Source organism: Schistocerca serialis, chromosome 5 (assembly GCF_023864345.2).
Source record: "Schistocerca serialis cubense isolate TAMUIC-IGC-003099 chromosome 5, iqSchSeri2.2, whole genome shotgun sequence".
Classification (NCBI taxonomy): domain Eukaryota; kingdom Metazoa; phylum Arthropoda; class Insecta; order Orthoptera; family Acrididae; genus Schistocerca; species Schistocerca serialis.
In genome coordinates, this window is record NC_064642.1 from 346,850,546 (window position 1) to 346,877,920 (window position 27,375).

At 42.8% G+C, this 27,375-nt stretch overlaps 1 protein-coding gene across 3 annotated transcripts in view; it reads right to left on the bottom strand.

Moving 5' to 3' along the window:
• The window catches only part of LOC126480722 (protein spire), a 797,250-nt gene that overhangs the window by 36,782 nt on the left and 733,093 nt on the right, over positions 1-27,375 (bottom strand). For 2 of the 3 annotated variants that reach the window (XM_050103982.1, XM_050103983.1), the window contains one exon: positions 5,540-5,732. In XM_050103982.1, coding sequence (XP_049959939.1) covers positions 5,540-5,732 — 193 coding nt within the window. The remainder of the gene's footprint in view (positions 1-5,539; positions 5,733-27,375) is intronic. The other variant, XM_050103984.1, reaches the window with a different exon arrangement.

A 27,375-nucleotide genomic window follows, 5' to 3' on the forward strand; every position in this document is an offset into this window, starting at 1 on the left:
CAGTTACTAAAATATGAATATTATTTTATCCATTCCTGACAATCTCGGAATGACTGTTTGTTCAACATATAATCAACATAAAGTTACATGAAAATGAGATATTGAAGATCATGAGTTCCTGCCATTAGATTAATCATAAAGCATAATCGAACAACGTCAAATTTTGGCGGTAGGACACACATCCACATTTACCAAACAAGGGGAGAGAGTTGTCATAATGTGTACCATCTGTCAGACACGTCAAGCTAAATTATGTATGTATAACAGGTGCAAAATATATCAGTGACTACACATTTTTAAAAAATAATTAAAAATCACCTAACACTTGTTACACTCAAAAAGTACTACCATGCCTATAAAAATGAAAAATTTCTAAATATTTTAGAAGCTTTATATGACAACAAACAAGATAAAAAAACATTTAGTAAATTAATAGACAAACAGAAAATTTTGCTGTCTATTGTTAATTAAACTATAAAGCAAATACTAAAGCATGCAAAATTAACTTTTATCACATTTATTCTAATCATGCTCATATGTAAACTAAAGTTGCTAGTCTTACAAACTTATACTGAATGCAAACAAAATTTCATATTTAATTATACTAACTATTATGAACAACATTTATAAAGCTTTTATGCAGTTTAGTGGCATTTCTGTTAACACAACTGTTTTCATCATTTAAGCTGAAAATATTTGTAATTGTTTGAGAAGTATACGCCGAAGATGTTAAGGGATCTCCACAGATGTTGACAAACTCTGGTTAATTTTAACAGTTTATAGTGTTTTAAAATTAAGTTTTCTCCTCACACATCTAGCCAAAACAAGCCCATCACTTAATGACATATCTTCTGCCATCAACTGTACTTGCTCAGCTATGACTGCTTGAGTAAACAGCTTTGTAACAATATTATGTTTAACGCTGTTTTACTGTTCCAACCTCTCTCATTAAATACATAACATATCGCATGTATAGAGACAAAATGCCAGTATGACAGCTCTGCTCTTAACAAGTGTCACAGCCTCTGTTGTTTTCAGCGTAGGTCACAGATGGATTATACCAGTTTGCAGATGGTACAGTACACAACTTTCAACTGATTACTCAATTCTGTTGAGATCAGAAGTCTGAGCCAGCCATTGAATGCCATTCTTCCCAATTTAATCAAATAACTTGATTAGAATCTTTGTTGTCCTGAAAATAATCTTTGTCAAATTGGGCTTCCTTAGGAGATTCATATTAATGTCAAAAAACATTCAAAAATAAAAGGGCTAGTACCCAGTTGTCAACCCAAGATGTCTAGAAGAGAATTTAGTGGCAATGAACCTTTATAATTGCATTTCTCCGTGTAACGTTGTGTGAAAACACCCTTTGACAAGTGATACAAGTGCTGTTGTTGCTTCCAAATTTCAATTTCAAGTCTATAACTACAGCATTCAAGGTAGCATGCCCATTTGCCCTTGCCCCTTGCATCAGCATCAGTTTTCTTAAGTTGATACTTTCCTTGTATTCCCTAGTCATCATGATTCATAAAACAATGAGCATCTCATTCCACTGTTGCTTAATCCACTGCCGAGTGCAGTACCTGAAACACCCAAAATGTCACTGAGGTGAGGGAATGAGTGATTCAGTGAGTAACTATAACCATGACCCTCTCAGCCTTAGTAAATGTGGACTTTATACAGTTATGAAATGCTAGTGGCATTTGAAGCCATGAGAGTGTTCGACAAGTCGTCTCCTTTACTAACAAATTATTTATAATCTAGATGACAGTTTTGTGAACTTCTCTGCTACAGTGTAACCTTTCTGAACAAATTGCACAGAACAATTCAGTTCTTGTGATCTTCGAAAACTATTCATAGAGTGGGACCAGATGCTTTTAATGCATTATACAAGGTGCTTCAGTTACAGTATGCAAAATTGATATTAGACGTAAGGGCCAGTATACTGAGCTTTTGATACAGGGAACTTGTGAACTGCAATGTCAGTGGAAAGTGACATGGGCCTGAAGATGTATGAAATGACCAAGTTGTTGTGAACTGTTATTTATTGACAATAAATTATCACTCTGTTATAAGTAACAGTGTAATGGAATACCATGCCAATAATAAACCATTGTTAATTGCATAAATCCATATCAGCAATGAATGTTCACAGTAATGGCTACCAACACTGATGCAAGTATGGTAATAAAATTTTATCAGATTAGGTTACATCCATTCAAGTGCACATATTGTGGATTCCGTAACATGAAATAATAGTCTGGACAATAACATCCACAAATCTGTATCTACTGGTATCTACTATACATAAGATTTCAGATCTCTTTGTATGAATAATTTGTAAGCTTTTAGAAGAGCCATCCATCTCGTCTAGTGACCAGGAATCCGTAATCCTGCTGATATCTACACTGAAGTCAGAAGTTGCATAATCATGCTGCTGCCACATTCTGATGGATATGTAGAAGAACGTCCATTAATGGCACAGGTAAAATATGTTCCCTGAATTTCAAATTAATTTTTAATGGTCAGCATGAGGCAAGGTGCAATTACTCTTTTGGTTTGTGGACTGATAGCTCAGACACAGAAACTGCACATACGTAGCTGATGCTGCTGTTTAAACTACCTTCTAGGTGAACATGGTCCTGTGTGTGTATGGAGAATGAAGTGTATGAAATATGCTTGTTATGTCCATTGCTGCACTAGTCATTGAAAATTTCACTCTTTGGGAAAAGTACCTATCAATTCTACACCATCTATCAAAATGGTTGCAAGGTTGATTTTATTCCTGGCATACAAGTGACATCAGTGCAGTGACTACAGTGGCAAATTGAACGAACAACTGCAAACAAGAGATACATGTTCTACTAATCTATTGTGAACAGGTTGTGTCGAGTAGTGGACATGCTACCATATTGTGTCAACGTGGTCGTTTCATAAATTGCAATGCAGCAACATCTCTAAATCAAGTGTTCAAAACTTTCTCCAGAATGTTTTGAAGGAGATGGACATATGTGCAAAGCTTGTTCTGCCCACCTTGACTCCTGAATAAGAACAGCAATGCACGGCTGCCTCCTGTGACTTTTTGGAAAAAATTGAAGAAAATTATTGTGGGTGTTATCAGTACAAACCAGCCACAAAATGACGAAGTGCAGAAATTGACATGAAGGGCTGATTCTTTGATGACAAACAATATTTAAGCCAGTGTGACACATGAGTTGACCAACATACCAAAGAGCAACATTTCTGACAGTTTCACATGGTTATATGAACTCTCTTCGCATTGTATTCAAATGGTGGAAGACTATGTAGAACAGATGAAGCATTAAAACCATCATATTAACAGTTCTCTGTTATTTATCAATATCATTTTGAAACTTGTTAGGCTGACGAGATATCAGCTCTGTTCCTTTGTGGGACTCTTGCTCTGTCGATTGTGAACTGTAACTCTACCAACGCTTTGTAGGCCTCTCATTCAACATGTGAACAGACAGTGTTCGTCTGTATCATAAGGGATACAAAATACAAATTTTCAGTGTCACACTTTGACTTGTTTCGGCACTTCCTTCTGAAATGTGGGCACCAGTTATCTGCTAGTTACGAGATCTCTGTTTTCTTAGGCTGCTAATCAACAGTGCTGGATGATGCTCATTAGGAAATTGTTACCTGTAGTGTCATTATGCAGCAAGAACACTACTAGAGGTACACACCTGCAGGCTCTGTGAAACTGTTCTGGCTCTGCTCCATCAATATTGTCCAGCTCAAGAAAATAATGTCTGTGATCTACACTACTGGCCATTAAAACTGCTACAGCATGAAGATGACGTACTACAGATGCGAAACTTAACTGACAGGAATAAGATGCTGTGATATGCAAATGATTAGCTTTTCAGAGCATTCACACAAGGTTGGTGCCGGTGGCAACACCAATGTGCTGACATGAGGAAAGTTTCCAACCGATTTCTCATACACAAACAGCAATTGACTGCCGTTGCCTGGTGAAACGTTGTGATGCCTCGTGTACAGAGGAGAAAAGCATACCATCACATTTCAGACTTTGATAAAGGTCAGATTGCAGCCTATTGCGATTGCGGTTTATCGTATCGTGACACTGCTGCTCGCATTGGTCTAGGTCCAGTGTCTGTTAGCAGAATATGGAATTGGTGGGTTCAGGAGGGTAATACGGAATGCCATGCTGGATCCCAACGGCCTCTTATCACTAGCAGCCGAGATGACAGGCATCTTATCTACATGGCTGCAACGGATCGTGGAGCCACGTCTCGATCCATGAGTCAACAGATGGGGACGTTTGCAAGACAACAAACATCTGCACAAACAGTTCGACGACATTTGCAGCAGCATGGACTATCAGCTCAGAGACCGTGGCTGCGGTTACCCTTGACGCTGCATCAAAGACAGGAGCGCCTGCGATGGTGTACTCGACGACCAACCTGGGTGGACGAATGACAAAATGCCATTTTTTGGGATGAATCCAGGTTCCGTTTACAGCATCATGATGGTTGCATCCGTGTTTGGTGACATCGTGGTGAACGTACACTGGAAGCCTGTATTCGTCCTCGCCAGACTGGCATATCACCCAGCGCGATGGTATGGGGTGCCATTGGTTACACGTCTCGGTCACCTCTTGTTCGCACTGAAGGCACTTTGAACAGTGGACGTTACGACCCGTGGCTCTACCCTTCATTCGATCCCTGCAAAACCCTACATTTTAGCAGGATAATGCACGACAGCATGTTGCAGGTCCTGTGCGGACCTTTCTGGATACAGAATATGTTCGACTGCTGCCCTGGCCAGCACATTCTCCAGATCTCTCACCAATTGAAAACGTCTGTTCAATGCTGGCCGTGCAACTGGCTCGTCACAATACGCCAGTCACTACTCTTGATGAACTGTGGTATCGTGTTGAAGCTGCATGGGCAGCTGTACCTGTACACGCCATCCAAGCTCTGTTTCACTCAATTCCCAGGCGTATCAAGGCCGTTATTACGGCCAGAGGTGGTTGTTCTGGGTACTGATTTCTCAGGATCTATGCGCCCAAATTATGTGAAAATGTAATCACATGTCAGTTGTAGTATAATATATTTGTCCAATGATTACCCGTTTACCATCTGCATTTCTTCTTGGTGAAGCAATTTTAATGGCTAGTAGTGTATCACAAGCATGAACTGAGGTGATGTATGGTTGGGAGGGTTATCTTCTGGAGCACAAGTGAACTACAAACACATAATGGGTCACTTACTTGTTTACTACCACATCTGTTCGATAGCCTTTAAGATCTGTACCAAAATGCTCAGAATAATAGCCCCCAATTTCAGTTTCACGTGATTTTACAGACACACCAGGGATACATTTCACCCACAAGAGCTTTAGGTCGCTACCGAGTAGCTCGGTACCGTCCTGGAGGGCAGATGTCTGTCGGTCGGTGAGGCCTGTGGTGGAGCGTGCGTGTTAGCCAGGCGCTCATGCTGCATGCCACACAGGACACAGACAGGCACAGGCACGTAAGACTTGGAGAGCGTACACTCGAGAGCGCTGTCCATGTAGCTGTGGTACTCGTGGTGCGTCAGGATACCTGTCCGGTGCCAGGGGTGGCGGCGACCTTCGCCACTCGAGCTGCCCTTGGTCGCTGCAGTCGACGACGCAGGGGTGGGGCCGCCGTTCCGCGTCGGCGACGTTACATCCACGTCGTCTTCGTCGTCGTCATCGTCGTCACTCTGGAACAGACAGTTTGCCGCTTCAGTGAGGTGCTGCTCGGTATGTAATAGAGTGAAACATTGGCCTATTAAAGGTGCAAACAGTGCCTTAATATCTGTTGTGATTCGAGCAAATATTTTCGTTCAGAATAGACCATTATGCCTGTAATTCCTGAAACTTCCTGGCAGATTAAAACTATGTGCCGGACCGAGACTCGAACTCGGGACCTTTGCCTTTTGCAGTTAAGTGCTCTACCAACTGAGCTAACCAAGCACGACTCACGCCCCGTCCTCACAGCTTTACTTCTGCCAGTACCTCGTCTCCTACCTTCCCAACTTAACAAAAGCTCTCCTGCGAGCTTGGGTAGCTCAGTTGGTAGAGCATTTGCCCGCGAAAGGCAAAGGTCCCGAATTCGAGTCTCGGTCCGGTACACAATTTTAATCTGCCATGAAGTTTCATATCAGCGCACATTCCGCTGCAGAGTGAAAATCTCATTCTGGCATATAATTCCTGTTTTATCCCACACACATCGAGGCACGGGAGTGCATTAATTTTTCAAATATGCAAGCCCAAATTTGTTTCACTATACTGATGTAATGACACTTTGGAAAAGGAGAACCATTGTAAGAAAAAAAAAAAGGCGAATGAAAAACAGAAACAAAATTGAAGGATTGTTTCTGGAAAATGATCTGAAAGTGGGTGGTACGAAAAATGTCATTTAATTGTAATTTTGTAAAAAGTTCTCCGATTTAGAGCTGAGGTCTAATCGAAGGTAACAGAAGTTACTACATGAAAACCTTCATAAAATAAAACTGTGTGGTCGGTGTAAAGCTCTTCACAATTTATTATAAAAGTAAGCTTAATGACATTTGGCTTGTGGCATTGTTGCTACGGAGATTGGCAGCGAACTAGGAATTGTTGCAGAGGTTCTTCGGGAAGTCCTTAAATTGAAGATTCAAGATAAAAGTCCTAGTTGAGAATCTTTTAAGAAGTCAGCCCCGGGTGTGACAAAACTCTGGGAAGAGCGCTCTTCCTGAACAACTACGTAACTGCGAGCCAAAGCCTGCTTAGCGGGCGCTTAGAGACAGCTAACGGGATTGCCGCCAGCAGAGCTGAAGACGAAGTCATGTCCCACAGCTCCACTCTCATTCCCCCTTTCCTTTATTATTTGAAAAAGTGCTGTCCTTTCAGTGTTCATTCTTTCAGAATTCGCAAACTATTTCAGCAGTATTTGTCGTAAGCTTGTCCGCTCATTACCGGTCTGTGGCAGTTATTAATTACACGAAAGAGAAGAACTAGCAAAGCACAAATCAACCAATATCTGATGATTTTTCTGTAGCTTGGGAGCACAGTCATACTGTTTAAATGAAAGTTCCGCCATTTGAGTGTATAGATTGTTTATTCTATTGTACAATCACGATTTCAGGTTTTTAGCCATTTTCAGGTACCACAATGTTAAACACGATCAGACTTCTGTAAACAAAATCATTGTCCAAATACACTCTAGAGAGATGGGGGGGGAGGAGGAGGAGGAGGAGGAGGAGGAGGAGAGAGAGAGAGAGAGAGAGAGAGAGAGAGAGAGAGAGAGAGAGAGAGAGAATTATCAGAATGGGATGGAAATCGATAAATGTGATGCACCTGGTGATCAAAAAGTCAGTATAAATTTGAAAACTTAATAAACCACGGAATAATGTAGATAGAGAGGTAAAAATTGACACACAAGCTTGGAATGACATGGGGTTTTATTACAATCAAAAAAATTGCAAGACGCGTGAAAGATCTCTTGCGCGCGTCGTTTGGTGGTGATCGTGTGCTCAGCCACCACTTTCGTCATGCTTGGCCTCCCAGGTCCGTGCTATTATTGGCTTTAGGGATACCTGAAGTCGCAAGTGTATCGTGATCGACCGGCATCTCTAGGGATGCTGAAAGACAACATCCGACGCAAATGCCCACCATAACTCCGGACATGCTCTACAGTGCCGTTCACAACATTATTCCTCGACTGCAGCTATTGTTGAGGAATGATGGTAGACATATTGAGCATTTCCTGTAAAGATCATCATCGTTGCTTTGTCTTACTTTGTTTCGCTAATTATTGCTATTCTGATCAGATGAAGCGCCATCTGTCGGACATTTTGTGAACTTTTGTATTTTTTTTGCTTCTAATAAAATCCCATGTCATTCCAAGCATGTGTGTCAATTTGTACCTCTCTATCTACATTATTCCGTGATTTATTCAGTTTTCAAATTTATACTGACTTTTTTATCACTCGGTACATGTGCAAGCAAATCATTACAATTTCAGAAGAGCTGGATGATTTATTCGAGAGTAAGAGCTTCAATAGCTGACCAAGTCAATAACGCTTTGGTCCGCCTTTTGTCCTTATGGAAACAGTTCTTCAGCTTGACAATGATTGAGAGAGTCCAACTGGCGCGTTAGATGGTCAGAATGCCGAGATAGTTGGAGGGCCCAGCCCATAATGCCCCAAATATTCTAAATTGGGGAGATATCCGGTGAGCTCGCTGCCCAACGTAGGGTCTGGCAAACGTGAAAGCGAATCATCGCTGAAGACAATTCTAATCCAATCAATGGAATTCCAGGCCGGAGACGCCTCTGGAGACGTCCTGGACAGTGGCTGGATACCAACCAGACTGTCGTCTGCCATGTGGCCCTACAACCATGAGTGATTGTCTGGGGTGCCACTTCTTTTCGTAGCGAGATCCCTTTGGTTGTCCTCCGCGGCACCCTTACTGTACAACGGTCCGTCGACTACACTCTACTCCCCGTTTTGTTGCCCATCATGACAAGCCATTCTGGGCTTAGATTTCAGCAACATAATACCTGTCCGCATATGGCGAGAGTTACTGCTGCTCGTCTTCGTTTTTGTCAAACGCTATCTTAGCCACCAAGGTCGCTGGATCTCTCTTAACCGAGAACGTTTGGAGTAATTTGGATAGGGTGCTCCAACCATCTCGGGATTTTGCGATCTACCGCGCCAGTTTAACAGAATTTGGCACTGTATCCCCAGGAGAGCATCCAACAACTCTATAAATCAATGCCAAGCCGAGTAAGTTGTTGGTTATGGGCCACAGGTGAACCAAAGCGTTACTGACTAGCTCAATTTGTGAAGCTCTCTCTCTTGAAAAATCATCCACTTTTTCTGAAATTGTAATTATTTGTTTGACTGTACATCATATCCATCGATTTCCGTTCTATTCGAATAATACCTTCGTGGTGCATTTTTTTTTTTTTTTTGTCTTAAAGTGTATATGTGGTTCATGGTGTGGGTTCCTGTAGTCATATCTTAGTTCATGAACCACGGGCAACGTATGAGTGGCCAAGTAAGTGGTCCCGACAGTCGGGATACCAGTTACTTTGGAATAAGGCTGGGCATCTCGGACATATTCTGAGTCGTGGTCACCTTTGTGCTCATACGGCAAAGACTACCAAATCCACCGGTTACTCCCTCAGCCGTTAGGGGTAAAACCCAATGGGACTCGGGGGCAAGTAAGGCTAGCAACCTGCTTCCCTGGTACTTTAAATATGATGCTGGCAACAATCAGAGCAAAATGCCTCGGACCTTTGGAGGTGACGGAGTCCCACCTCTAACTGACAAACCAGGGACTCCTAAGATACGACTTGGCAAACAAATGGTAATGAGATGGGGAGCTATTAATATCAATGGGGGCTACTCTGGGAAGAAGGTAGAGCTGGCAGAGGCTGCAAGTAAGATGGGGCTGGACGTTTTAGCTGTTAGTGACATTCGGGTAAGGGGTGAAAAAGAAGAGGAAGTGGGAGAATACAAGTTCTACCTGTCAGGAGCCAAAGCAGGAATAGCACAATGGGGTGTAGGGCTTTACATCAGGAAAGAAATGGAACCCAGCGTAGTTGCAATAAGGTATGTAAACGAATGACTGATGTGGATAGATTTGACAGTGTCTAGCAAGAAAATTAGGATTGTGTCAGTATATTCGCATTGTGAAGGGACAGATCAAGATAAGATGGATAGTTTTTATGAGGCACTCAGTGATGTAGTTGTTAGAGTAAAGGACAAGGACAGTGTTCTGCTCATGGGTGATTTTAACGCCAGGATTGGAAATCGAACAGAAGGGTATGAAAAGGTTATGGGTAAATTTGGAGAGGATAAGGAGGCCAACAGGAACGGGAAACAACTCTTGGATTTCCGTGCCAGTATGGGCTTAGTAATCACAAACTCCTTTTTTAAACGTAAGAACATTCACCGGTATACTTGGGAAGGCAGGGGAACCATATCTGTCATTGACTATATAATATCAAATCAGGAATTCAGGAAGGCTGTGACGGACACACGTGTATTCAGGGAATTCTTTGATGACACTGATCATTATTTAATCTGCAGTGAAATTGGGATTGTGAGGCCGAAAGTGCAGGAGGTCAGGTCCATACGTAGGAGGATAAGAGTGGAGAAACTTCAGGATAAGGAAATCAGGCACAAGTACATAACAGCGATCTCAGAAAGGTATCAGTTAGTTGAATGTAGTCAATTACAGTCATTGGAAAAGGAATGGACAAGGTACAGGGACGCAGTACTAGAAGTGGCTAAAGAATGTCTTGGAACAGTAGTGTGTAAAAGTAGGATGAAGCAAACAGCTTGGTGGAATGATACAGTCAAGGCAGCCTGTAAAAGGAGAAAGAAGGCGTATCAAAAATGGCTACATACCAGAACCCAGGTAGACAGAGAAAGTTATGTTGAAGAAAGAAACAAAGCCAAACAGATAATTGCAGCATCCAAGAAGAAATCTTTGGAAGACTTTGGAAACAGGTTGGAGACTATGGATCAAGCTGCTGGAAAACCATTCTGGAGTGTAATTAGCAGTCTTCGAAAGGGAGGTAAGAAGGAAATGACAAGTATTTTGGACAGGTCAGGAAAACTGCTGGTGAGTCCTGCGGATGCCTTGGGCAGACGGAGGGAATATTTTGATGAGTTGCTCAATGTAGGTGAAAATGCGATCAGTAATGTTTCAGATTTCGAGGTAGAATGGGATAGGAATGATGATGGAAATAGGATCACATTTGAGGAAGTGGAGAAAATGGTCAATAGATTGCAGTGCAATAAAGCAGCTGGGGTGGATAAAATTAAGCCGGAACTCATCAAATACAGTGGTATGTCAGGTCTTAAATGGCTACACAGGATAATCGAACTGGCCTGGGAGTCGGGACAGGTTCCATCAGACTGGACAAAAGCAGTAATCACACCAATCTTTAAACATGGAAACAGAAAAGATTGTAACAACTACAGAGGTATCTCTTTAATCAGCGTTGTGGGTAAAATCTTCTCAGGTATTGTTGAAAGGAAAGTGCGAGTATTAGTTGAGGACCAATTGGATGAAAATCAGTGTGGGTTTAGGCCTCTTGGAGGTTGTCAGGAGCAGATCTTTAGCTTACGGCAAATAATGGAGAAGTGTTATGAGTGGAACAGGGAATTGTATGTATGCTTTATAGATATAGAAAAGGCATATGACCGGGTTCCTAGAAGGAAGTTATTGTCTGTTCTACGAGATTATGGAATAGGAGGCAAACTTTTGCAAGCAATTAAAGGTCTTTACATGGATAGCCAGGCAGCAGTTAGAGTTGACGGTAAATTGAGTTCATGGTTCAGAGTAGTTTCAGGGGTAAGAAAAGGCTGCAACCTGTCTCCACTGTTGTTCATATTATTTATGGATCATATGTTCAAAACAATAGACTGGCTGGGTGAGATTAAGATATGTGAACGCAAAATAAGCAGTCTTGCATATGCGGATGACTTAGTTGTGGTGGCAGATTCGATTGAAAGTTTGCAAAGTAACATTTCAGAGCTAGATCAGAAATGTAAGGACTATGGTATGAAGATTAGCATCTCCAAAACGAAAGTAATGTCAGTGGGAAAGAAATATAAACGGATTGAGTGCCAAACAGGAGGAACAAAGTTAGAACAGGTGGACGGTTTCAAGTACTTAGGATGCATATTCTCACAGGATGGCAACATAGTGAAAGAACGGGAAGCGAGGTGTAGCAAAGCTAATGCAGTGAGCGCTCAGCTACGATCTACTTTCTTCTGCAAGAAGGAAGTCAGTACCAAGACTAAGTTACCTGTGCACCGTTCAATCTTTCGACCAACTTTGTTGTATGGGAGCGAAAGCTGGGTGGATTCAGGTTACCTTATCAACAAGGTTGAGGTTACGGATATGAAAGTAGCTAGGATGATTGCAGGTACTAGTAGATGGGAACAATGGCAGCAGGGTGTCCACAATGAGGAAATCAAAGAAAAACTGGGAATGAACTCTATAGATGTAGCAGTCAGGGCGAACAGGCTTAGATGGTGGGGTCAGGTTACACGCATGGGAGAAGCAAGGTTACCCAAGGGACTCATGGATTCAGCAGTAGAGGGTAGGAGGAGTCGGGGCAGACCGAGGAGAAGGTACCTGGATTCGGTTAAGAATGATTTTGAAGTAATAGGTTTAACATCAGAAGAGGCACCCATGTTAGCACTGAATAGGGGATCATGGAGGAACTGTATAAGGGGGGCTATGCTCCAGACTGAACGCTGAAAGGCATAATCAGTCTTAAAGGATGATGATGATAAAGTGTATATCAGATTTGGTTATATAATGCAGGTGTCACAGCATATAATTTACAACACAAATCACAACATATTCACGAAGTGTCTGCTAGAAAAGGAATAGGCATGTCTTACAGACATTTAGTAACTGTGCCACACATGATCACCAGGAACAGCCATTACATTTGCAGCGACCATTTCCTAGATAATGATAGATGTTTTGTTTTATTTCTGCCTTGTACTTTGGGAATATGTTCCCATTTATATGCTGTGACACCTGTATTACATATTTCGACAATTACTTCTTTTGTAGAAGTCTGATAATGTTTAACATTGTGGTACTAGAAAATGGCCAAAGACCGAAATAATCACTGCACAACAGAATGAATCTATACAGCCAAATGGCGAAACTTTCATTTAAACAACCAACACTTGTTTCCGTAGCTTACAATTGAGACGAAACAGACCAAGCCAGTAAAAAGACTAATTGTGACATTCTGAAGCATTACTTTGAGAAATTATATATCTGTGAAACTCTTACAGAAAACTGCCATCTCATAGACGCATCCCCAACAATGATTCAATTTCACCGTCTCGCGCTAAGATGCATTGCAACATAGTAACACCTCGAAAAGAGCGAAGCATTGAGGTAAGACGGAGTAACTGTTGACTTGCTGAAGATCGGAGACAAACCATTATTTACAGACCACAGGCTATCGATTGAATATTTGGGAGAGCAAAGTTATACCTACAGATTGAAAAACTGCTTTGATTTATCCTAAACAAAAGTGACAATACAGATCCAAATAATTACAGAGGTATTTCTCTTCTACCATTCGCATACAAAGAAATACTCTCTCGTCGTCCTTACCTGATTAGAGTAACAGATGGAATGGTAGATTACCAGCCAGACTTACGACAAGGTAGATCTTTTGTAGAAACGATCTGGAATCTGAACATGACGAGGCGATCAGGCGATTCTCACAGTGGTCACGTTTGTTCTATTTTTTTAACCTAGACTAGACTGAACGCACCACACTGTTTTATGTACTACATAAATATTTAGTGTGGACAACAAAACAACTAATCAAACATAATTTGAGAAAGACAACTCAAAGTGAAACCCATGGGCGGAATCTCCAAATATTTTGATATCACGGAGAAGTAAGGTGGGTGATGGGTTAACTCCATTTTCAATCTGATACTACATAAAATCATCAAAATATCGTGAAAAGAAATACTCGGGATAAATTCAAGAATAAAAAAAGTAAAAGAATTAACATCAAATGCCTTCCCTTTGCCGATGACCTACTGTACCGCTGAAGCCAGGCATGCCCTTGAGAAGATTCATGAGACTGCTGTCAAAACTCGCCTCCAAGAGTCTAACGAGGAGAGAGAGTATGCATATGGCCCTCAAACATGCAGACCTGTTATCCCTCACGAAAAGCTATGACATCATCGTTCGGGTTATCAATTTCGAGTACTAGGGTGAAATTGTCGGCAACATTGCCGACGATAATGAGTACCTAGACTACGAAAGTTGGTAGGTGTGTTTCTACATTTGAAACACGATGTATATTACCATTTCGCGCCTGTCGCATAAGAGTGGCGCTAGTAGCGTCACTATGGGGATGCAAATCAAGTTTGCATTAAATACACGCTCCAACAGCCGTGAGCGTTAGTTACCTTTCAGATTGGTCGTGGTGAGCTGATGTTAGTCAAGAATGCCTTCAAGGCGACAAAGACGCCATTATCAACACCTCAGAGGTCGTAACAGGACTGCGAGATGTTGGATGTTCCTTCTACGACACTGCAGAAACACTTGGCAGGAATGTAGCCATTGTACAGGATTGCTGGCAGCTGTGGTGAAGAGAATGTACGGTCGCAAGAAGACCCGACTCCGGACACATCGTGGCTCTACCGAGAGGGGAGACCCCTTGTTCGGCGTATGGTTCTGGCACATCGTGTTGCATCTGCAGCAACAATCTGAGCAGCAGTTAGCACCACAGCAACACAATGAACTGTTAAAAATCTGTTACTTCAAGAACCGCTTCGAGCCGTATGCCTTAAGCGACCGCAGCCATTTGCGACTTTAGTGATGTCAGGCGAGAGCTCATTGGGCGGTAAGGTGGAAGTTTGTTGTGTTTTCTGATGAAAGCTGGTTCTGCCTCTGTCCCAATGATGGCCGAGTGTTGGTTAGAGGAGATCAGTTGAGGGCCTGCAACCACCCTGCCTGCGTGCTAGTCTCGCTGGACCTATACCCGAAGTTATGGTCTGGGGTGTGAATTCGTGTGACAGCAAGAGCACTCTCATGGTTATCCCACTCACCCTGACTGCAAATTTGTATCTCAATCCGGAGATCCGACCAGTTCTGCTGCCATTCTTGAACAGCATTCTGAAGGGTGTTTTCCAACTGGGTAACTCGCGCCCACATACTGCTGTTGTAACCCAACATGTTCCACCAAGTGTCGACATGTTGCCTCGGCCTGCTCGATCGGCAGATCTGCTTCAAATCGAACACACATGGAATATCATGGGGCGACAGTGTTATCCACGAACAGCATTAACCGCCTCTATATTGACCGAGCAAGTGAAACAGGCATGGTACTTCAGCCCACAAGCTGACATCCAGCAACGCACGTTTGCATATTTGATTCAACATTCTGGCGGTTACCTTGGATATTAATGTACGAGCATTTTACATTTGGAATAGCTTATCTCGCGCTTACAGCAACATGTACGGGGAAAGGCATGGCTGTCTTTTCCTGTAGGGACACAGTAATAATTTATGGGCTGAGGCTATAAAGTCGCTACTTTAATCAATTTCTCAGTGAGTCTTCGATCAGGAAGCTAATTCTCGTCAAAATAGCTACTTGGCTAAAAACAGAGAAGTCTTTCTAGTCAAACCTAAGGTAATGGAGGGGCGCAGAGGTTGGCCATACTAACCGCACGACTGTGTCTCCACGGGCGCAACATGCGAGTCGTGCAAACATTTGTCGCTTCTGCACCTACTTTCGAGCATTTAACGTTTAACAAAGTATCGCCCTACTTACGTACTTAACGAGAAAACATTATATATATAAAAGCAGGTAATTAATACTAGACTTGTTAAGTCTTATGTGATTCATCATATATACAGGGTGTTACAGAAAGGTACGGCCAAAGTTTCAGGAAACATTCCTCGCACACAAAGAAAGAAAATATGTTATGTGGACATGTGTCCGGAAACGCCTACTTTCCATGTTAGAGCTCATTTTATTACTTCTCTTCAAATAACATTAATCATGGAATGGAAACACACAGCAACAGAACGTACCAGCGTGACTTCAAACACTTTGTTACAGGAAATGTTCAAAATGTCCTCCATTAGCGAGGATACATGCATCTACCCTCCGTCGCATGGAATCCCTGATGCGCCGATGCAGCCCTGGAGAATGGCGTATTGTATCACAGCCGTCCACAATACGAGCACGAAGAGTCTCTACATTTGGTACCGGGGTTGCGTAGACAAGAGCTTTCAAATGCCCCCATAAATGAAAGTCGAGAGGGTTTAGGTCAGGAGAGCGTGGAGGCCATGGAATTGGTCCGCCTCTACCAATCCGTCGGTCACCGAATCTGTTGTTGAGAAGCGTACGAACACTTCGACTGAAATGTGCAGGAGCTCCATCGTGCATGAACCACATGTTGTGTCGTAGTTGTAAAGGCACATGTTCTAGCAGCACAGGTAGAGTATCCCCTATGAAATCATGATAACGTGCTCCACTGAGCGTAAGTGGAAGAACATGGGGCCCAATCAAGACATCACCAACAATGCCTGCCCAAACGTTCACAGAAAATCTGTGTTGATGACGTGATTGCACAATTGCGTGCGGATTCCCGTCAGCTCACACATGTTGATTGTGAAAATTTACAATTTGATCACGCTGGAATGAAGCCTCATCCGTAAAGAGAACCTTTGCACTTAAATGAGGATTGACACATTGTTGGATGAACCATTCGCAGAAGTGTACCCGTGGAGGCCAATCAGCTGCTGATAGTGCCTGTACACGCTGTAAATGGTACGGAAACAACTGGTTCTCCCGTAGCACTCTCCATACAGCGACGTGGTCAACGTTACCTTGTACAGCAGCAACTTCTCTGACGCTGACATTAGGGTTATCGTCAACTACACGAAGAATTCCCTCGTCCATTGCAGGTGTCCTCGTCGTTCTAGGTCTTCCTCAGTCGCGAGTCATAGGCTGGAATGTTCCGTGCTCCCTAAGACGCCGATAAATTGCTTCGAACGTCTTCCTGTCGGGACACCTTCGTTCTGGAAATCTGTCTCGATACAAACGTACCGCGCCACGGCTATTGCCCCGTGCTAATCCATACATCAAATGGGCATCTGCCAACTCCGCATTTGTAAACATTGCACTGACTGCAAAACCTTGTTCGTGATGAACACTAACCTGTTGATGCTACGTACTGATGTGCTTGATGCTAGTACTGTAGAGCAATGAGTCGCATGTCAACACGAGCACCGAAGTCAACATTACCTTCCTTCAATTGGGCGAACTGGCGGTGAATCGAGGAAGCACAGTACATACTGACGAAACTAAAATGAGCTCTAACATGGAAATTAAGCGTTTCCAGACACATGTCCACATAACATCTTTTCTTTATTTGTGTGTGAGGAATGTTTCCCGAAAGTTTGGCCGTACCTTTTTGTAACACCCTGTATATAAACAATCTCAAGAGAAGCAGTCTTTCAGCGTAGGTCGTTAATATAGAACGACCATTAGCAACCGGACAATGCAGGCACCCTCCATAATACATCACGCTAATAACCTCTAGCCTTGGTAATGGCTGCATTTTAGCAAGGAATGGTATGTGCAGGGTTTTCCTGATATGTCATATGAAGCCACTCATTGATGATGACATCCTGCAGAGCTATGATATTGCGAGAATATTTTATCTGGTGAGCTTATGATACGTAGCAACAGTTCGTTATGACATGGCTTCAAAATTTATGTCTGTGATATTCATGTCTTAAAAAATGGCAAAGCAATCCAACTCCGGAATGATCTGGAGGAGAAAACAGTTTATTTCTCTCTTTTCTTGTATTAGACTAATGCGTTTAAAAACAAAATCTATCTAAAGAGGACAGCAACTCATACGGCTACGTTACGGCCATGTTTCAAGATACGTCGTGACTGCTAGTGAACACTTCGTAGTGTAGTGTAGTGTAGTGTAGTGTAGTGTAGTGGCTGGTCCTATTTGGTGCCGGAGACTCGCCTCAAGGTTATGAATTTATGGGGGCTCTTCCCTGCGGAGTACTTCAGACTGCAAAATGAGGCCAGCACTCAGGTGCACCCTCCTTGCTCTTCAGCTAGGCGCGCTTCTACCGAGATGAAACTTCTACCTCACAGCGAGAGCTCGCACTGGCCCCCCAGAAATCACTTCTCCAGAAAGTACTGCAGCTGGCCTTCAACCTGAAATACTGAGTTCTTGGGTCACGTAACGCAGGCAGAAAAATCACTGTGGTCCATAGTACACACATCGGTAGAATAAGCAGATGCAGTAAAGTCACTGCGAGAACCACTGATAATTATAGCTAAGTGAAATAATGTAAAACATTTCGTGCCAATCATCAGACCGAAAACCCAAGATTTTGCTTTAGCAGCACATTTCTTCGATTTCATGCGAGTTTCATTAGATACCTACCCACAGTGAACGTGATGATTTTGTTTGGCGTTGATTCTGGGGGCGATGCGTACGGAAAACTGAATTTCTGGTTGTGTAAGGAAAAATTTTAACGATAAGGTGTGCATTGAAAATCTCACTAGTTCTGTTTCTCACAATAAACAGATGTCGCTGAGTTCTGAAAATGCTTAGTTCTCAGACAAAGAACTGCTGAGTTCTTGCAGCAAAGATGATTACGATTTATTTATTCCCTAAGTAGCACCATGAAGCTGCTCGTCACCAGCAGATACGTAACTTTTGCCTCATACTTATTCTCTGCTTTTGTGCTATTACATGTTTTACATCGCTGATACACTCTGCATTCCTTTGATGTTACTTTTTTTTGACTTTGTTATTATAGAACTCTGGAACTGTGACATTCAATTCCTAGTTAACGTTCTGGAAAATATTCGTAGTCCCACAAAAACGCAAAATGTTCACACCTAACCGCGTGGGCTGCATGCGAAACACATTCTGTAGGCGTCTCAACACAAAAATTAATTACCCATTCCAAGTCCAATAGTCACCGATACGACCGCAACAGCGCATTTTAATATCATCGATATACAGTAATTCTGAAACATATAAAAGAAACTATAGTTACATATCTACAATCGCGTTTCCTGTTTCGTTTGTCTTATGAACAGACGACGTACCACCTATCGACTAAATAGCTTTACGTTGTTACGAGGGTATTTAGGCTCATCATTCACAACACGCGTGTTAACAGGAATGAAATGGCATTTAACAATGGATTCTCACATATTACGTTTTTGTCGCAGCAGTCAAACTATCAGATACGTAGATACTATATAGTATCCTGAGGATGCGAGATAAATCAGTGTTTACATTGCAAGACTTTTCAAATTCGGTTACTGTCTGTCAATTCACTTATTTCGAATGACAGCAGCAGACGTCTGTGAAGTGAGCTCGCTAGGACTCAGGCTGTAGCTCCGGGACATTAGCGATCGATTCTCTACATATGCGATCGTTCTTCTTTCCCCTCACAAAGTGCTGTTACGCACAGAAAACATTTGTAAACAGATGAGTTCTGGCGACGTAGTACGGCCTGTCGGGAATAAGCCACTGAGTGACGTAGATCAACTATACTCAGATTACAATAGAATGCAACGAGAGAGAGAGAGAGAGAGAGAGAGAGAGAGAGAGAGAGAGAGAGAGAGAGAAAGGGGGGGAGGAGGAGGGGGGAGGGATTGGATGCATAGGACAATATTCAGAAAAGGCTATTGTCATTTCTGAAAGCCATTTATCCTCCCAGCCAGCACTGCGGCAGTTTGCACAATAAGATTGGAAAGGTCACTCATTGCCTCACTGAAAGAGACCAATAGCGCACTTTCTGCTGCTGGGGGAACGAAATTCTGCCTCGCACAGTGCTAACAGCAGCAGCATCAAAATTCCGACTTCTTCGCAGTCACTTTGTATCAAACGAGCATTTAATAATTTCACGTGTTATAGTCTACAAGTCTATAGCTACACCTGGATACTTACAATGACTGTGGTGATATATTACACCCCCTTTCTCCGATGGACACACAGCAAAATTTTGACACACGAGTAATTCACGTGGGGAAAATATTAAGTTATTTGAAGTCTCAGAATTATTTGAAACTCACTACAAGCGTTCAATATCCGGAAACGAATTTCTTCCACTTAGATTGTTTGCTCGCGCATTTAGATGTTCCGCGATGTTCTATTAAGAGCTGATGCACAAACTTACGGGTGAAAATGTGGAAAAAAAGCGAGAACACAGTGTTTCCTTGCTGTCTGCTTTGATGGCGAGTAAGGAGCGCTGGCTGTCTGCTAAGAGCTGTTTATCAACGCTCCGTTTTCGCAATATTAACTAAACATCTCCCTAACGTTTAACGTAGAAGGGCACACATTCACAATCACTGATGCATAGTGAAATTAGAACAACCGACGCAGTCTAGACAATTTCGCAAAATAAAGGAAAATTACTATTCATATTTTCGGGAAATAGTTTCCCAGTCACGTGCTCAGTGTTTGAGAAACGTATTAGCATCATTGTGTTTGCAGACACACAGAGTTGACGTGCGATAAAAACATCTACGATATATCTTGAAAGAAGCTTCCATCTCACCTGGGTACTTTGAAACAGTCTCCAATATTCCCGTTTTGTCAAAATGAAAGCTATGTGCGTCTTTTATACGAAACGGCGGGCAGTTCGATTCCTTCGTGTTATTGTGCACCTTTCCTAATACAACAATTTGCATATTTGCTGAGTCCTTTGGTATAAACGAATCGCTGTCTCCGTTGGCTCGATACAGAGTAGTTCCATGTCGTTTGATTTCTACTCATTTATTTTTGTATCCACACTGAGCTGAAAACATCTATACAACAGAGTAAATGGTGGCATCCACTCACAGTAATTGCCTTTGACAACAGTATGACACATTTTACTCTTCGTCCTCAAGCTTTGTCAGTCCTGCTCGGGGTCTGCTTTTCGGCAGCGTTACTTGTGCGTGTACAGTGATACACAGCAGTATGGATAGGTTTACCGACGAAGAGTTGGCCGATATGCACAACCATATCACCGTACTGCGGATTGTTGCATTAATCCGTGTTGTGTGTGGTACTCATGGTCATTGCATGTTACGGGCTTTTTCACTGTTCTGAAGGTACAGGGTGGCAATCATTGAACTATATGAAAAAAAACGTAAATTATTTACAAACAACGGCGTGCTCACACTTTATTCAATGTGTAAACGTCACTGCAGATTTTCGGATTCCGGTTGTGACATGTTCGATATGCCTATCATCATTGGCGATGATGTGGCGCAGAGTAATGGAGAATTCCTGCATGACCCGCTGAAGTGTCAGAACATCGACGCTGCCGATGACCACCCGAATGGCTGTTTTCAGCTCAGCAATGGTTTTGGGGTTATTGCTGTACATCTTAACTTTAATACAGCCGCACAAAAAGAAGTCGCATGAGTTCAGATCCGGAGAATTGGTGGCCGATCGATGCCCATGCCAGTGGCCTCTAGGTACCTCAGAGCCAGAATACGGTCCCCGAAGTTCTCCTCCGTAACACAAAATACACTCCTACTTCGACAGGGTCGAGCTCAGTCTCGCATGAACCACATCTTGTCGAAATCTGTGTCACTTTGGCCAATGGGGATAAAATGATCTTCCAAAACCTTCACGTACCTTCACCGTGCCATCAAGCAATATCGCACCGATTGTTCCGTGATTGGACATTTCACACCGCACAGTCACCCGGAGAAGAGACTTCTCGATCGGGAAATGCGCATTCTCAGTCCCCCATACGCGTCAATTTTACTAATTGACGAACCTATCCAAATGAAAGTGGTCCTCGTCGCTAAACCAAACCATACATACGCATTTTAATACTTATCGTGCCCCGCAGCCAACCGCGCAGTTTTAACCTCTTACAGCAAACTGTCCAGAAGTTACGACAATTTTATTTCATATCGTTCAGTAATTATCCTGTAACTTCATATAAACCAAGGTAAATAGGATAAAAAACCGAATAAATTGCGATTGTATTATTACTGCGCAAGCCCGCCCGGAAAGCGCTGCTTCCGGGATGGGGAGATGCGTCGACCCCAGATCGAATCCGGTCGGTGGATTAACGAAGAGCGTCAGTGTGCGGGCCAGCCTGGATGTGATTTTTAGGCGGTTTTCCCACATCCTGCTAGATGAATACCGGGACAGTACCGAAGGCCCGCCTCAGTTATGCGACTCGCAAACATTTAGAAAAGTTTCTCTCACTTTCAAATGAGTAACACTAAACGCAGACAGAGAGGGCATCCGGCCATCCCTTAAACTACCCGTGACAATTCCAACGTACCCATGGTGGCCCTGCGCCGATGCGGGGCAAAGTCACAAGAAAAATATTACTACTGTGCAACGAGCCACCTGAAACTACGGTTATCTTATATGAAAATACGCAGACAATATCTCTGAACATCCTCTGAAATTTTGTCTATGAAGTTCGTGCTCAGAGCGGCCATAGCACGATGATAAAGATTTAACAATTCCAAATAACTGAAAATTTACACGCTCAATATTAACATTTTGTCGTAAACGAAGTATTTAGAAACGAAATTCTGAATATCCTGGACAAGGATAATGTTAGGAGATCGGTGTCATCTTGTTGCCGTAGCCGTCAGAGACGATGGACAGAGATCTGAAGTTAATACTACTCGAGAACGAGCCCAGCGGTTGGTCATTGCGCCACCTCGTATTGTGTGGCAGTCTATTTTACTAGTAAATTAATCTGTTTCTTCACATTCGTACAGATATCGGGACCGGCTGGTTACTTGGCTTCGACCACGTGTGGGTGCAACAGCATGTAGTTGCGTAGCTAGGGGGTTGCGGGAGGTGCGGCACGCACAGGGTACCCGCTCCGTGGCGGTGATAAAACTTGCCACATTCTTTGGCACGAGCTGTAAAAAAAAGTATTTTTTCGTCCTTTCATTGTCGACACTTACGGAAGCGGGTGGGCAACTACACAACTTATGGACTGGGTCTGGCCGTTTTGCATGATTATGTGCAGTTTACTCCTAAAATAGTCTGTAAACAAAACTTATTATCTCACCGTACTTGGGGCAGTGATGCTAATGATTTTAGAGACACTGACTTTTACACCAGGAACTGAGGAGGTAAATGTTAGAGGGCATCGACAGGTTTCTACGAGAAATCTATACACGTTGCAAAACCATAGAACGTGTATCATATAGTTTTGGTACTTCAGAGCCCAGCCATCTGATTAAAACCACAGAAACCGAACTTTCCACGATTGTAAAACTTCTAGTTAACACTTGTTATGAGCTTTCTGAAGACTGTATGATTGCAGAAATTGCACGCCTAATAAGATTTCTGTAGTCCATCGAAGTTCCAACAGGAGAGAGTATCGGTTGGACATTCTTCAGATTCTTACAGTTTGTGGTTGCAAATGAACTATCCGAATCCGTTCACAATTTTGTTTTGGCGTTAAAAGTTTCCTTAACACTGTGTGTTTCGGTAGTGCCATGTGAGGTATTTAAAGCCTCAAGCTAATTAAGAATTTTTGAGATTCCAACGTAACATCGGCATAAAGGACAGCAACCATATCTTATTATTTACTTCGTTTCCTGTCACATTTCCATACATATTCCTTAACGATGAGTACTTTGGAACAAGTCCGTTTATTTTCGAACCACTGCTTACGTCCAGAATGAATTTTCATTCTGCAGTGGAGTGTGCACTGATTTGAAATTCCTTGCAGATTGAAACTGTGTTTGCAGCAGGCAAAGGCCTCAGGTTTGAGTCCCGATCGGTACACAGTTTTAATTTGGCAAGAAGTTCCATTGCCTGCGTCTTTGCCATGTGACTGTAAAATAATTTCAGGGGAATATATAAAAGTTTTGTGGTAGTTTTACAATATACGAGTACATGGAGACGCTGTGTTTGGCACAACAGACTTAGAAATCGTAGGTAAACTTAGTAACTTTGCCAAGTTGATATAATGTATGCAAGTCTGTCGTGCCAAGGGCTAACAGTTCGAATATGTACTGTAAGGACAGTACAAAACTTTTATATATTACACTGGAGTTATTTTGCAGTCACGTGGAAAGACGTAGGCTGCGGTTCGGAAATGAACGGGCTCGTCGGAAACTAGTCACCATTAAGGAATATGTATGCAACTGACAGGAAACTAAATGATTAAGAAGTATCTTAAATCCACTATGAGTGAAATGCGACTACCTAGTTTGGCAATTCTGCCAAATGAAAATAATGTAGGTATAGACGTCGATTTTTGTAATGCAGTTTCAAAATTTACAACACAACAAGTCAGAAGGAACAGATTCTAAACTACATGTTGAAGTCGCATATCAATAAGAAGATCTTTGGTTATTTACACGACTTCATTAACAATCAATTAAACTATGTTATTTATAAAACTGCGTTTTACTAATTTGTTCCCGTTCACAAACGCGGTTTAATATATAGTTAACGTTATACTTTGTTTACTTGACGTGTATCAGAAAAATCGCTTTTCAAAAAAATTATTCGATGTTCATGTTTTTGTGGGTTTGGTGGGAGTGGGGCAGGGGTGCCAATTAAGACTTCCACACAGGGGGGGGGCAGACTACCCAGTTGCGCCACTGGCAGTGCGAGTTATCCTCCGTGTGCCCCGCGCTCACTGAGACGCGCGACGGCTGAGCCAAAGTGAAACCGACTGTCGATCGGTAGCGTACGGCGGGCGGGCGCCTGTGAAGAGTAGACGTAGCGGTTCGGCCGCGGCATCCCGAGGTCGCCACAGCCAGAACGCCGCGCCACGCCACGTCACGTGGGGCCTTGGGCGGAGGACGGCGAACAGCTGGCGGCTCTGCAGCACATCCGGAAACGTTAGCCGCGCGTCTGCACCTCTCACGGAAGGTGCGTCACGCAACCAGGCAGCCTCTCTAAGCTGGCGACGTCTGACGAAAGCAATATCGACGAAGACTACCCAGCTATTCCAAAAAGCGCAGGTCATTCCCGTTTACAAGAAAGGTCGTAGGACCGATGCGCATAATTAGAGATCTTTATCATTTACCTCAGTCTGTTCTACAGTTACCAAAGACTTCGTATGCTCACCGATTATGACCTCTCTTATAGAGCAAAACCTTCCTCTAAAAATCGCCTCGGATTCCGCAGAGTTGGTGCGACACTCAACTCGCTTCATTTATCCATTAGGTGCAGAACGCCGCAGCCAGAGACATAGGTTGATGCCGCGTTATTTGACTTACGCTATGAATCCGATATGCATCCGCACTGACGTTCAGTGAACAAAATATTACAAGCTTACGGAATATCGGACCGGAGTTTTGATTAGATTGGGACAACAGGACTTACGTGCCGGCATAAGTTGCCACACCTCTCTTAAAGAAGCAAAACCGGCAGATGTAAAGGTAATTTAGAAAGTACTCACTGGAGTGTTACAGGACCCTTACAGTTAATAAGGGTCAGTCAAATAAAAAGGTGGCATACGGAAACATTTAGTTACCTGTTTAATATTTCAAAGGTAATCGCCCACAACTGTTAATCTTTGATAGACAGGGCTGTCAATGCCTTTGTGGAAAAATATTTGCGGTTGCCTGCTGAACCACGGTCGTACCCGGGCGTGCACCTCCCCTTCCGAAGCAAATCGAAAAAGTGTAGTCGAAACACCCGCCACGCCAGCTCCGGGAAAGTCATGATGACCTTTTTCTTTGACTGCAAGTGCCCACTACTCAGACTTTCTGACACAGGCGACACGACTGACGCTAAGCGGTACGAGGACACATTGCCAAGACTGAAGCGCGCCATATAGTCCCAACGCCCAAGAATGTCGACGGACGGAATTATTCTGTTCCAGGACAATGTTCGCCCACATGTTGCCAAAGTTGTTTCGACTACGCTGCCAAAGTTTCGCTGGGAAGTACTTATCCATGCCCCATACAGTCCCGCTGTCTCCCCCACTCCGTTTCCACATTTCTGCAGCCCTGAAGAACGACATTTGTGACCATGGATTTGCTTCTGCCTGGAAACAATCAGGGTTCAGCAGGCAACCGCAAACATTTTCCAATGAAGGCATTAACCGCTTTGCCTCAGAGTGCGATAAATGTATCACCAGCTAGGACGATTACTTTTGAAATAAACAGTTTATTTTTTCCATCTCTGGTTCCCATTTGACTGTCCCTGACAGATTAATGATCTAGTGGAAAAGCTGAAGGTTCCGTGAGGTTACTATCGGAAGATGCTATTTATAGGAAGGTTGCAACGCTAGAAAAATGTAGCGAAATGTAGGAAGCTCTGCACACGATCGGTTATTGCTGCAGTGACTTGCAGTTAACCCTGAACGTAAATAAATTTAAGGTATTGTGCATAAATAGACGAAGAAATCCACTACTTTCAATTATACCACTGCCGATAAATCGGTGGAAACAGAAACTACCTTAAAACACCTAAGAGTAAGCATGCGGAGAGACCTACAATGGAATGACTTCATAAAACAAACTCTAGGAAAAACATGCCATGCTGGAATTCATTGGGAGAATCTTAAGAATATGTAATTCATCCACGAAAGAAGTGCTTTACTAAACCCTTATTTCTACCGAGTCTTGAGTATGGCTCTCAGTGTGAGACACTTACTGATTAGAACTAATACAAAAGAGAATATCCAACGAAGAGCCGCGTGTTTCGTCGCGGGATACTTTACGTGGCCCGACATCATTACGGCGAAGCTCGACATAGAGTATATAAGAGGCTTTCCGCCTCACAGAATTTTACCACTGAAATTTCGAGAATGCACGCCCAAGGAGAAGCGGGTAACACGTTACTTCCTCCCAAGCGTGTCTCGTGAAACGACGACCGCAAGGAAAGCATATAAATTAGAGCTCATATGGATCTTGACTCACAAATCATTCCAACCACACGCGTCGTTAGTGAACGGAGCAAGAAAAGCGGAAGAAGAGAGAGTTATCAGACTACCCTCCGCCATACACCGAAAGGAGATCTGCGGAGTACAGAAGTGGCCGGCAGTGGTTACTGGAAACTGAATGCTCATTTCGAAGCAACGCGGCTGTCTTACGGAAAACTACTCGAACAAGTGTTTTGTAAGCCACATTACTTTCCCAGCCTGGAATCCACTTTTCCTACCATTTATTTCATGTCATCGTTCCGCTTTATGGCAATTTTGGATGGTTAACTTCTACGTATTTTAAGGTCGTTACTCTTCCCGGTTATTTGTCGCTAACAAAGTAATTATCTGGTTTCTTCGCATATTTATACGCTGTACTGCAATAGGACATTAAAAATAAAGAAAGGAATCCACAGCCTCCTGAGACCTGACATGAAGTAGAAATTATAATCTGTGAGATTTTCGTTATGTTTTTGTCTGAAAAAGCGTTTCATATGTCTTAACTCATTTCTTCTGGTATCACTTACCTCTTGGCGGCTTATCTGTCTGCACGGATAGCAGAAGGTGATGCTGTTGTACAATTTATATTAATTACACATGATTTAAAGCTGAACTAATTTTGCTTGTTATCAATAGTATTTCTTGTCATAACCTTCGTTTTCAATGTATTTTACAGGATAGTGATAGGGGAACGAAATCTACGATGATTATACATTTCTGCTCCTCATCGGTGCCATTGAGGCAGCCCTAAATGCATATGGCATGATCAATAAAACAACATGGTTTTTTCCAAAATCTGGTATTCGATGTCCGGTCCATTACAAAAAATTAGAAAAACACTGCTCTTCAACGCAAATACTAGCGTTGAAATACTTAGATTTCTTTCAACGGTCATGCATCACTCTTAATAGCGGACCAAAAATCACAGATTGTGCGGGT